The sequence below is a fragment of the Phascolarctos cinereus genome, unplaced genomic scaffold (assembly GCF_003287225.1).
Source record: "Phascolarctos cinereus isolate Bilbo 61053 unplaced genomic scaffold, phaCin_HiC Scaffold_726;HRSCAF=1367, whole genome shotgun sequence".
Lineage (NCBI taxonomy): Eukaryota > Metazoa > Chordata > Mammalia > Diprotodontia > Phascolarctidae > Phascolarctos > Phascolarctos cinereus.
In genome coordinates this window covers 340,608,522-340,621,730 of record NW_027556098.1, presented here as the reverse complement: position 1 = coordinate 340,621,730, position 13,209 = coordinate 340,608,522, and the positions used below count along the sequence as shown (strand labels likewise).

Below are 13,209 nucleotides of genomic sequence, written 5' to 3'. Positions count from 1 at the left end.
GGATCTGAACTCAGGTCTTCCTGGTTCCAAGTCCAGCTGTGCCACCTAGCTGCCTGCTTCATTCTCCGTCCCATTATCTCAACCTTGGGGATGACTGCATGCCCATCTGCTTTCTCTAGTGAAATCTTTTGAGTCCGTGTTGCTGTTAGTTGATCCACCTGGGACCCAGGGCCCATAGCTAATCAATGCATTTATGCAGCCAGGTTAGTGGCCGCTTTGTGCTTCATTGAGAGTTCTGAGTTAAAGGTGCCAGTAGGTGCTAGTCATGTGACTCCTGTTCCCAGGCTAGCCCATTCCACATGTCTTTCACACTAGTGTTCCTTTTCATCGTATTTCAAGGCCAGAATATTTCACAAGAAGTTATTTAATTCAGTTCTCCATAGCAAGGTCTGAACCACAATTCAGTAACACCAGAAATGACAACTTTAAAGCTTCTCAGTGAAGATTTCAGAACCCTCTGGAGAAATTCATCTCAATTATTTATCAAGGATTCATTTATTTATTTATTTATTTATTTTTTACTGAGAATATTTAAAACCTTCATTTCATATCTGTTAACTTCCTCTATTTGAATCTAATCTAGGGCACCATTTTAAGCCCATTCCCTCATCTAGCCCCAGTGGTGATAAACAACTGGTCCCTCTTTTCTGTGAAAGGGGCTTACATATATATGAGCATCATTATTAAATCATTCTTCCACATTCAAAGACATAACATTAATTGTTAGCTGGCTACAAATCCCCACTCCCTACTCTGACACACACCATCTTTTGTTTCATAATCCATGCATTCATTCAACCAATTTATTGAGCACTCATTACATTCAAGAGAGGCAGAGTGGGACAGTAGTTAGAGCGCGGAGCTCAGAGCTAGGAAGGCATGAGCTCAAGTCTTGCCTTAGACACATACTGGCTGTGTGATCGTTGGGAAATCACTCATGCTCCCAGTGCCTATACGTTGCAAAGACATTGCCAACCTGCATTGAGTTTCCTCACCGGAAGGTCCTCATGCCAATGAAATCACAGGTCCAATTTCTATCCCTATTATAGGCAAGACATTGAGCTAGACGCTGTGAAGAATGGAAAAATGTGCATGGTCCCTGCCCTCTGTGAACTCACAATCTATAAAGGGCAGCTAGGCGGGCACAGTGGATAGTGTTGGACTTGGGAGTCAAAGAGACTTGAGTTTAAATCCTACCTCAGATACGTACTAGCTGTGTGACCCTGGGCAAATCACTTAATCTCTGTCTGCCTCAGTTTCCTGAACTGCAAAAGGGGTGAGTGTGTGTGTGTAATAACAGTGCCAAACTCCCAGGGTTATTGTGAGCACAAACGAGATAACATTATACCCTTGCAAATCTTAAAGCATTATATAAATGCTAGGTATCTATTAAATAATAACCACAAAATCTTCTAGATTAATGACCAAGATGTTGTTCTATGGGACCTAGTATGTTTCTTCATGTCTACTTCTCTGCTTCTGCTGCTGCCACAGCTTTTGACTCTCTCAGTCATGGATACCATAAAGAAGAAAGGGAAGGAGAAAGGAATGAGCATTTATATAGTGCCTACTATGGGGCAGGTTCTCTGCCAAATGCTTTATAAATATCTCACTTGATCCTCACAACAACTCTAAGAGATAGGTGCTATTATTATCATCCTTATTTTACAAATGAGGAAACTGAGGCAAACAGAGGGTAAGTGACTTGCCCAGGGTCATGCAGCTAGTATGTGTCCGAGGCTGGATTTGAACTCAGGTCTCTCCGACTCCAGGCAGAGTACTCTACTGTGTTGTCTAGTTGTTTCTAAAGACATATATAAGAAATAGAAGAGGTAGACAGAGAACCTGGGTCCTACCACCTCCTCAGAACCCAGACTTCTTTATATGTAAGTTTTTGGTTGGTGCTGAATAGATCTAACAAAAGCATCTCTGCTATCCTGTCCTAAGCCACGGTGAAGTTTAGAGTATTTATAAACATATTTTAATGTCAAATTTTTCTTTCCTTTGAAGAGGAAATGTAATCTTACTTCAAATGCAAGTATCTACCTAAGGGGAAGCAGTCTTCCTGAAACATGGGAGAGGGGGAGTGGGGTTAAGTTGATTAGGCTGAGAATGAAATACAATCTGTATTTTAAGTAAGCAATTAAGCGATATTCAGTTGAGCTGATCTTCCCACCCTGAATTCCCACAAACTGAACAAAAGCCTTTGGCAGAAAGAAACTTTAGTAGAAAAAGCAGCTTAGGAGAGGGAATGCTTTTTGTTGTAAACTTCTGGAAAATATGTATAAAAACAGGTTTTCTATTACTGTTTTCCCACCAGACGTTGTGGTCCATGCCTGTAATCCCTGTTGCCAGGGAGGCTGAGGCTGCTGGACGGCTGGAGCTCAGGAGTTATGAACAGCTTAAGAGCTTGAGCATGCACCAAGTTTGTCATGAGTATGGCAAGCCCCCAGAAAAGGAAGTGGGGTACCAGGTGGCCAAAGGAGGGCCAAACTGGCCCAGCTTAAAAAACTGAGCTGGGCGGGGGCAGCTAGATGGTGCAGTGGATATAGCACCGGCCCTGAAGTCAGGAGGACCTGAGTTCAAATCCGACCTCAGACCAGACACATGACACTTACTAGCTGTGTGACCCTGGGCAAGTCACTTAACCCAAATTGCCTCACCAAAAGGAAAAGCAAATGAGCAAATAAATTCAAATCAAATGAATACATAAAAGGATAAATAAATTCTCCCTTCGCCACATTCATCCCTACTTATGAATACCTTAATGCCAACCATACAATGGTGCTATCCACTTTTGAAGATTCCTTTAAGGAGCCTAGAGGCTTATATTCTGTGATAAAGCAAAGGATTCCTTTTCTACCACAATCCACCAATGTTCCCCCGTCAAACTAAGTATTAAGCATGAGTTATGATTCCTACATAGTTATTTTAAAAGGGTCAGTTACTCCTTTTTGTCCATATTGATTTTCTCTCCTCCGTGCAAAGTTCCCTTTGATGTCATGGATTACTGAGCCCAGAGGACAGTTTCATTTCTCTCATGTTCTTCACACTTTGATGCCAAAGCCTCAAAAGTCTCCACTCGGACAAATTTGAGGGACTAGGTTTGTGTGTGCCTCCTCTTTGAAATACGTCTCGTGGAGGTCATTCTGAACCAAACACAGGCCAAGCTTTCATACTCTGCCTCTTCACTGGTTATTGTGGAGATCAAAGAGGGGAAAAAAAGATTCTCAGTTTCTGTATTGTTTCATTTGCAAAAGTCATTCTAGCAAGCATTTGATTCTTTCTGGTCTTTCTACATTATAAAATGCTAGCATTCATGAGTTTTGATTCAATGCCACTGTTGTGCCAAATGGTGCAGATAAAGGCACACAAAGAGCATGGGTAGCCTGAGACCAGGTATGCTAACATAGTCAGCCCATATATCCCATGGGCACAGAACATATTTTGTACAGAGGAGTCTGGATTGTTTGCGAAGACGTAAGAAAAAAATTCTTCATATTATAAAAATGCAACATGGCAGAGTTCATGGAGACCTGGCCTCAAAATCAAGAAGATTTGGGCTCAAGTTTTGCCAATGATGCATAATCACTTATCCTTTCACTGCCCCAGGCAAAGCTCGAAAATTACAAATTGCAGAGCAGCGCATTGGTAGCAGGGACAATCTTCATTTAGAATTTCCTTATACCAGCTAAATCTCAGCTCTAATCTCTATCCCTATTCAAAAATGATTAGAGATCAAAAATTAGATTTGCAGTGTTTTGTTGTTGTTGAATATGAAGGAATAAATGATTGAATGAAAAAGCACGTATTAAGCACTTACTTTGCGACTGTCATGTTACTATGGAGCCATGTACCCAGCACAATTCCTGAGCATGATTCAGCCAGCATTGGTAATTAGTTGAATAATTCCGATCTCTAGGTGGCCCTATTTTTGGCTTGAATTATGCAGCCTGAATGCCTGTTCTAAGCAATTAACCACATCATTGCCAAAATGTAATTTCCTTTCATTCTGTGGGAACACAGTCCATGTTTAAAGCCAAATGCAACAGAAATGATGTAGCTTTACCTAAATAGGGTCATGCCAACCTTGTGTGACTTCAGCTATAAAAATGGCTGATAGCATTTTCCCCAATAGCAAAGAGCTTCCTCTATCTCCTTGGCTATTACATGGGAACTCCAAAGCTGACCACAGAGGCAAACTATGGAACCATAGCATAGCACTTGGACCCCTTTGGGCTTCAGTTTCCCTCTCCATACAACAAAGGAGTTATGTTAGTTTACCCTCAAATGCCCTTCTAACACTATGACTTAGAAGATGCTTTCCAGAGAGGTTCCTAACTTTTAGAATTAATTCACTTTTGGTTCAAAAATGTCTTGAATTTGGAAACCCCACATATTCATGTAGATTCCAGACATATGTGGGATGGATTTAGGTCATGAATTTTGAATTTTTGAGCACAATTAATTATCACTAAAGGGCTAAAAGTATCTAGGAAACCCACTGGTGGCATGGGGGTGAGGGGAGGAGGACTCTGGGGTTGTACACGAGCTTTGCTATTATAGAGAGGCATATAGTCAACTGAGTAGATTTCATTAGCTTCATTTCCCTCCCCTTTCCAAGGTTAACTGATGAAATCAGGTCCATAAACTTCTCAGAAATAATTTACTCTTTAAATAAGCTTATAAAAGAAGTATTTTTTTTCCTAATAAATCGTTTGATCTAACAACCACAAATAATGCCCATGTCTCTCTCTGAACAATTGGGGACAAGAGGGCAAGGAACAATGAATAAACCTCTCTAGTGGAAAATGATGTATTTTGCAATCAACAAGCAGTAGGTGGGCGCTTTCTGTAGTTTCTGCTTGGGGGCCAAGAATTGAAATTTCTGACAACTCGCTGAATTCAAGAGGTTGTTCCTTGGTGTTTAAACCATAAAGTGGCCACATTGCAAACCATGCAGCCTCTGTTCTATCAGAACCTGACAGCCACTGCAACCAGAACCCACTGGCGTTCCTTTCTGTAAGTGTAGTGGTGGATGCTGAAACATGTGGGTAAAGGAAAAGCCACTCCAAGAAAGCTGATTGCACCAAGCTGAGGCACAACAAGAAAATGAAATGATCCAGTGGAGAGATTCCTCCAGGCTTCTCACTTTGTTTAACCTAAGAGTAAAAACAACCTGCCTTGTACTTTTGGGTAAAGAAAAGTGGGTGGACAAAAAATGAGTGCTCCTTTTTTTCCCTCTTATTTCTTACAGGCTCTAAAGATGGCAGCATGAGCTATTTGACCAAATTTCCCCTCACCCACAGGCAGACATCTAACACAGGTACCTGCAAAAGAATCTTGTTCCCATCATGGTCTTCTGTCTGCCATCTTCCTTCACTTATTGGGCTGCATGGATTGGGCAAAAGAGGGACAAGCTGCCCAATGTCCTTCACTCGGAACTCTAGCACAGAGGAGTCGGTGGGCACTGGTGTTTGGCCACTGGGAGTCTTTTCAGAGAGAACTGGATGTCCACATCCAGATTTGAGTAAATGGGGAAAATGCAGAAGTCAGACTTCCTCTGACTCGGGTTCCTTTTCAGGATCAGCTCATAGAGCTTCAGGATGTCAGCAAAGTTCTCATGCTGGCAGTAGATGGTGAAACGGATAATTTCTTTCCCATAATGCACCGGGCGGAGGGCCCAGAGTGGGGTTCCTGGGGCCAGGGTGAAGAAATCCTGACTACAGGGTAGGTAGGGGAGGAACCTGCCATGGACTCGCTCTGTGTGGTGGTAGTGCCATGGTGGCCTCTGGAAAGTTTCATGGAGTTCCAAAATCTGCTCTTCTCCATATTCCTCCTGTAGGAAGAGAACCACAGCGAGGGCCGGCTGGGAAGCCTTGTTGTGCCTCTTCCATTTCCGAGGCACTCTCCTTTCCGACACACGGAAGAGCTGGAGATCTGGGTGGACCCAAGCCAAAACCTTGTCTATGGCCTCCTGGAGGGCTTTGGACTCACCTGGGTCTGTGATAACATGGACGCTGACAAGGAAGGGATCCTGAGTGTCTTCCACGGAAAGTTCACCTGAAAGAACCAACAGAAACACAGTGTTAATGGGAAAAATTTTCTCCTCTGTGTGCTCAGGAATCTTTTATGGTAAAGGCTGGGCAGAAAAAGGAAAAGCAAACACACCAGCCAGGCTGCCCTCCATGAGTTCTGCATCATTGGAGATGTGACCAAATTAAGACCGCCCGGGGAAAAATAACCCTGCAGCTTGGGAGGGACTTTCATATGGTGTTTGATCAATCTCGGAGTATTCAACTGTGGCAACAGAAAAGGAAGCATCTACGAGCTTGGTCATGTTTGTAGGAGCAATGAGGGCTAAGACACTTCTACAGAATGATAACTGACATGTATACAATGCCTGGAGGTTTGCTTCACATACATTATACCATTTGATCCTTAGGGCAACTATTGGAGATAAATGTTGTTATTAAACCCATTTTACAGGTGAGCAAACTGAGGCTAAGGGAGTTTATAACTGGGCCACGGTCACACAGCCGGTAAATGACCACGACAGGATTTGAACCCAGATCTTCCTGACTCTAAAAGCAGCACCCTTTCCATTACATTACTATGCAATGTGTTCTTCATTCATTTGTTCTTGTCTTGTTCTCTCTGCTTTTACTTTTCCTCCTGGTCTTCTCCAAATATTGCCCTCCATGAATATTTTTTCCTTTTTCAGTTATGTTTTTTGGGGCCTGGACTTGTGATTTCATTATCATAGGAAATTCACATTAAAAAAATCCCCTCTAGATGTGGGAAAATTAGGAAACTAATGCTCTGTTGGTGGAGCTGTGAACTGACTCAACTTTTCTGGAGAGTGATTTGGAACTATGCCCAAAGGGCTATTTGATCCAGCAATACCACTTCTAGGTCTGTACCCCAAAGAGATCACAGAAAAAGGAAAAGGAGCTACACATACAAAAATATTTATAGCAGCTATTTTTATGGTGGAAAAGAATTGGAAACTGAGGGAATGCCCACCAATTAGGGGGTGGCCGAACAAGTTGTGATATATGATTGTGATGGAATACTATTGTGGTATAAGAAATGATAAGCAGCATGTTTTCAGAAAAATCTAGAATGGCTTACATGAACTGATACAAAGTGAAATGAGCAGAGCTAAGAGAACACTGAGCACAGTAACAGCAATATTGTATGATGATCAGCTGTGAATGACTTAGCTACTCTCAGCAGTACAATGATACAAAACAATTCCAAAAGCCTTATGATAAAAAATCCAGAGAAAGAACTGATGGAATCTGAAAGCAGATTTAAGCATACTTATTTCTCTTCTTTCTTTCTTTGTTTCTTTCTTTGTTTCTTTCTTTCTCTCTTTCTTTTTTCTTTTTTGTTCTGTGAACATGACTAATATGGATATGTTTTCCATGACTGCACATGTATAGCCTATATCAAATTGCTTGCTTTCTCATGGGGAGTGGGAGGGAAGGGAGAGAATTTGGAACTCAAAATTTTAAAAAATGAATATTAAAAATTGTTTTTACATGCAATTGGAAAAAAATTTGAAAATTTAAAAAGAAAAAAGAAAATCTCCTTTACCAATCCAAATTAGCAACTTCCTTGTATCTTGTGCTCTCAATGTTTTTGATGTCATGGACCTCTTTGGCAATCTTGTGTAGCCTAAAGAGATCGTTTCTCAGATTAATGTCTTCAAATAGTAAGATAAAACACCTGGGATTATGAAAGAAATCATATACATTGAAATAAAGATGTATTTTCCCACCTACCTAAGTTCATGAAATATATCCAAACAAAACAACTTGCCCAGAATTATATAGTCAGCTTTAGATAGGGGCAGGACCTGAATTCAGGTCTTCCTGATTCCAGGACTGTGCTTCTGTCCCCTGCTCTCTACTGTCTCTCTGCATTTATATGACAACTGAATACCAAAATAAGGGTGTGGCCAACTCTAAACAACTCAAGAATTATGACAAGAACCGGCTAGGATGGGGATTTATTGCAGGGGCCAAAGACAAAAAAGATTTAGAAGTGAAATACTTGTCAGATTCAAACTATAAAAATAATAGGTATCTACTGTTGCTCAGTTGTTTTCAGTTGCACTTGGCTCCTCATGATCCCATTTGGGGTTTTCTTGGCAGAGATACTGGAGTAGTTGGCCATTTCCTTCTCTAGTTCATTTTATGGATGAGGAAACTGAGACAAACAGGGTCAAATGACTCGTCCAAGGTCACACAGCTAGTAATTGTCTGAGGCCACATTTGAACTCAGCATGATGAGTCTTTCTGGCCCGGCCCTCTCTCCATTGCCACATAGCTGCCATACTACCTACTAATAATATTTTCAAGGAGCTCAAATCAGTATTTACATAGACTTGCATTAACTCACATCAAGGCATCTTGTAAGATGAGTATGGGTCACATATCTTCCTCATCTTCCCACGGAGGAATTAGAGGCAAAGTGAAGAAATAGAAGGAATTTACTTGATCAAGGTCACATAAGGAGTCAGGGGCAGAGCCAGTTTCCTCCTCTGGGTTCTTTTCAGACGGTATAATGTCTGTGTTACCTACAACTATGTAAATACTTTCAATATGCCATGTGAAAGACTTGTAGTTTCTTCTGTGTTGAAATTTTCTTTACCAAGAGCAGATCTTGGAGCAGGTCATTGACTCAGATAAATCCTAGGGAGTTGCCTGAGGGCAGGATAGGTTAAAGGTCTTGTCCGAGGTCATACAGCTAATAAGAGTCAGAGGCTATGAATGCTAAATTCTGGGCCCAACGCTATCCACTACACAAGTCTGCTTCTCACAACTAGTTTTTTAAAAAAATAGACAAGTATTGAACATATGGTTTAAAAGGTAAGAAAAACCACCCAATATAAACATATTTATCTCAAATCCATAACACAAAGCAACAAGATCAAGATGTTGAAAGCAGAAGTACCCAAACAAATAAAAACTCTAATGAAAAAAGAAAAAATAACAAGTGTGGATGAATTTGGGATCTGAATAGCTGGAACTATTTCTAAAACATATGGCTTAGATTTAGAAATGCATAGTTCTCTAAATCATCACTCTTCTTTTTCTAAGTCTAATCGTATTCCAAGATACACTGAAGCGAGCAAAGTCCTTGGTGCTGAGAAGCCTGTCATGGAAACAAGGCAGAGAGCTACATGTTACTTCTTATTCTCCCACCAATAAAGTAGTTAAGACCTCTTCTCCTCATCCCCTTTCAAAGGACCGAAATGAAAAAAAATTTAATCATAAACAGGTAGAAATTTTAAAATGTACAACTCCTGGCCAAGATAGATACCTGAAAGAAGGTAGCTAGCTACCACATACTTTCTCCAGTAAAAATTAAAATTCACACCAGCCTTAATAATGATCAAGAAATTCAAATAGAAACTATAGTGACTTCTTCCACCTAACTGCCACTAGGAAAGGAGATTGTCGACAACACCACAGGCAAATAAGCCAACAGCTTCCCAGCATGACCAGAGACAAAACATAGACACAGGTAGCCTTTAAAGGCTTTATGTGCAGAAATAGCAAGAAAGGAACCCTGAATCCTTCAATAGCCCCAGGGAGCTCTGAAAGTCCAATGGCAGTGAGAAAGTCCTAGGGTGATGATGCTGGCTCCAGGGAGTAGCAATGACCAGTGCTGTGCAGTAGCACTCAGACATGGAGATTCTAGGTGTTCATAGTCTCTGGGGTCCTAGCACTTTTCTGACATGGTGGAGAGGGTCCTGAAGATGCAGTGCTCTGAATCTCAAACATCCAGGGAGGTCTAAACCCTGGAAGGTAGAGGTCAGAACAAGAACCAGAGGACCCATCACTGTAAAAGTATAGCAGGGGGCAGAGCTTGGCCCTGGAAAAAAAGGTCCAGTTTAGGAACTAAAGCTGGAGAGATTATTAAACCAAAGAAAACATTGATTAGTATACAAAATTACTGAAGATCTAGATATCCCTCCCCTCCACAGAGGAGGGAGAGAATAGTTATTATAGAACCTTAAGCAGTGACTCAAAAGAAAAAATTATTTTTCCACAAGGATTACATGAATAGCTTGAAGAACTGAGTAAGAGGTAAAACAGAACAAAACAACAACAAAAAAAACTCCATGAAATATAAACTCTGGAGGAAAAAATTGGAAGAATAATTAGAAGAGAAAGTGGTGGACCTTATCTAAGAGACTTCCTAAAAAGTATAAACAAATCAATGACTTCATGAGACAACAAGAAATTTTAGAGCAAAATCAAAAGACTGAAAAAATGTAGATGAAAATGTAAGATAGCTGATATCCACAAAAGCTAACATGGAAAACAGGTCAAATAAATTAGGAATCACTGAATTCCCTATAAACTATGATTTTTCCCCCTAAAAGCCTAAATATTATATTTCAAAAATTACAAATGAACATTGTCTATTAAGATCTATTAGAACCAGAAGGCAGAGTGAAGATAGAAAGGATCCACCAATAACGTCCTTAAAGAAAAAAATTCCAGCAATGTCATGGCCAAAATGCAGAGCTCCCACATCAAAGGAAAAAACACTGTAAGCTTCCAGAAAGAAGCCATTTGAGTACCAAGCAACCACAGTTAGGATCACAGAAGTCCTGTCAACTTCTACTGCAAGTGAGAGGAAATCTTGGAAAACAATATTCCAAAAGTCAAAAGAGATAGGCTTACAACCAAGAATAACTTATTCAGCAACGCTGACTATAATTGTACAGAGGGGGAAATGGATCTTTAATAAAATAGAGAACTTTCAAGCATTCCAGATGGCGGAAAAACCAAGCAGAATTAAAACACAAATACAAGAGCCAAGAGAAATCTAGGAAGGTAAATTTATTTGAGCAATTGAAAGAGACCATATGATGTTGTAGTGTTAATATCCTGATGGGGGAGAAGAAACAAGTGTCTGTTCAGAACCATAATATCTTCCCAAGTGCACTGATGGAGTTAAATAAGAAAAGCTTCAGAGGGGAGGGGAAGGTTGCTTTTATTATGATGGTTTTAAAAGAGCCAAAAGAAGGGAGGGCAAATGGAAGAACAGAAATTTCAAAGGGAGTATAGAAAGGAGGGAAAAGAAGGTAGAACTTGCTCTTTCTCTTAATTGGGGTGAGTGAAAAGTATACATGGAGAAAGGAGTAGGGGGAGTGGGTAGCAGATGAGCTTCACTCTTATCTGAAACAAACAAAAGAGGGTTGAACACACACACACACACACACACACACACACACACACAGAGTTTGGTGTAGAAATACATCAAACTCAATAATGAAACCAGTGGAGGTGGAAGTGAGAGGAAATGATGCTCAGTGGTAGGATAATATCAGAGAAGGATAGCCACAAAAAATAAACTTCTTGATCCTGAAATAGGGTAAAAGAAAGGAAAAAAATATAAAAGAGCTAGTATCTAAAGGAGTGCCTTTGATGGCCTCTTAGACAACCGAGGAATGGCTAAACAAATTGTAGTATATGAATTAATGGAATATTACTGTGCCATAAGAAAATGACGAAAGAGATGAGCTCAGATAATCTTGGGTAGTATGAACTGATGCGGTATGAAGCTAGCAGAATCAGGATAATAATTTATATAAGAACAACAGTGTTGTGAAGGAAAATAACTATTAAAGGCTTCAGAACTAAGATCAAAGCAACCATGTCTCTAGAAGACCTATGATGGAGTGTGTTACCCAGCTCCTGGCACAGAGATGATGGGCTCAAGTGCAGAAAGAGATACATTTTTTAACATGGTCACTGCACAGATTCATTTTATTTGTCTCAGTTGTTACTGGATTTTTTTTCCTTTCTCTATGTTTTTGAGTGGGAGGATATGGTGGGGGTGGGGGTGGGGGTGGTTTAGCAATAGTGATGTCATAAAAGAGGACCACTGAAATATTTTTTAAAAACACATAAAAGAGAACATAAAGAAGTTTAGAAAGGAAGCACAGAGAAGCAGGACAGTTTTGAAAGTAACATGTGAAATTTATTTTACATATATATTTATATATGTATATCTACACACATTTTAAAGCACATGATATGAAATAAAATCATGGTTTCATAAACAATCCTCTGTGTTCTGCCATGTATTTGGAAATGCTCTTTAGAGTGTTTAACTTCAAAATAAAAAATAATATTATGATAAAAAGAACATATAAAAATAAAAATATGCACTTAAAAGACTGAAGTTATTCAATGAACAAATACCAACTACCTGAAACTCAGTTGTGTTAATTATTGTAATTAGTTGTGTCATTAGTGTACTTCTGTAGATCTAGGTGGCAAAATGGATACAGAGCCAGCTTAGAGTCAGGAAGACTCATCTTCCTGAATTCAAATCTGGCCTCAGACAGTTACTAGCTATGTGAGCCTGGGCAAGTCACTTAACCCTGTTTGCCTCAGTTTCCTCCTCTGTAAAATGAGTTGGAGAAGGAAATGGCAAACCACTCCAGTATCTTTGCCAAAATGAAACGACTGAACAGCAGCAACTGTAGGTGTACTGAACATAAAGCTGTCTAGCTATGTTTTCTAGAAGGATTAGCTGAAAAATGCTCACTTGTGGCCACTATCCAATTCACTAGCTCTCGTGTCTTTGCAGATTCTGGTCATGTGCATAACTGTATTAGGAAGAGTTGATCTTCAACAAAAAAATAAACTCATTGCATCCTAGGGCAAAATCATGGGTCCCATAGGATCCCAAGGCGGGGAAAGGAAGGAAAGCTGAGTCAAACACCTGGTTATGTGATGTGCTCTGTCAAGGGTCAAAGATTAAAATCCAGATTCGTGGTGACTCTTTTGACTTCTCATGTTCAGATACTTACTAGCTGTGTGACCTTGGGCAAGTTACTTACCCTTGATTACCTTCAAAAGAAAAAAAAAAGCATGGAGATGGGAGAGAAAATATTATGTGTGAGGAACAGCAAGGCCAATCTAGGTAGACTCTAGCTTGTGGGATATATATGCGTGTGTGTGTGTGTGTGTGTGTGTGTGTGTGTGTGTGTATTCCATAATATATAAGAAATATATATTTATATAATGTATAAATATAAAATATATACATTTTTATATATTATATATAAAATATACACATACAACATAATAAAAAATAATATAATACAATAATATACAAATATATAATTTACATATAATAATATATTAAAAGACTGGAAATGCAGGTTTGGAG

The 13,209-nt window shown here is 39.8% G+C and overlaps 1 protein-coding gene across 1 annotated transcript in view; it reads right to left on the bottom strand.

The window, feature by feature from the left end:
- FAM124A (family with sequence similarity 124 member A) overlaps positions 1-13,209 on the bottom strand; it is a 104,918-nt gene that overhangs the window by 40,321 nt on the left and 51,388 nt on the right. Inside the window, 2 exon segments of the mRNA XM_020969997.2 lie at positions 5,331-5,485; positions 5,488-6,063. Of these exon segments, the coding sequence (XP_020825656.1) occupies positions 5,331-5,485; positions 5,488-6,063 (731 nt within the window).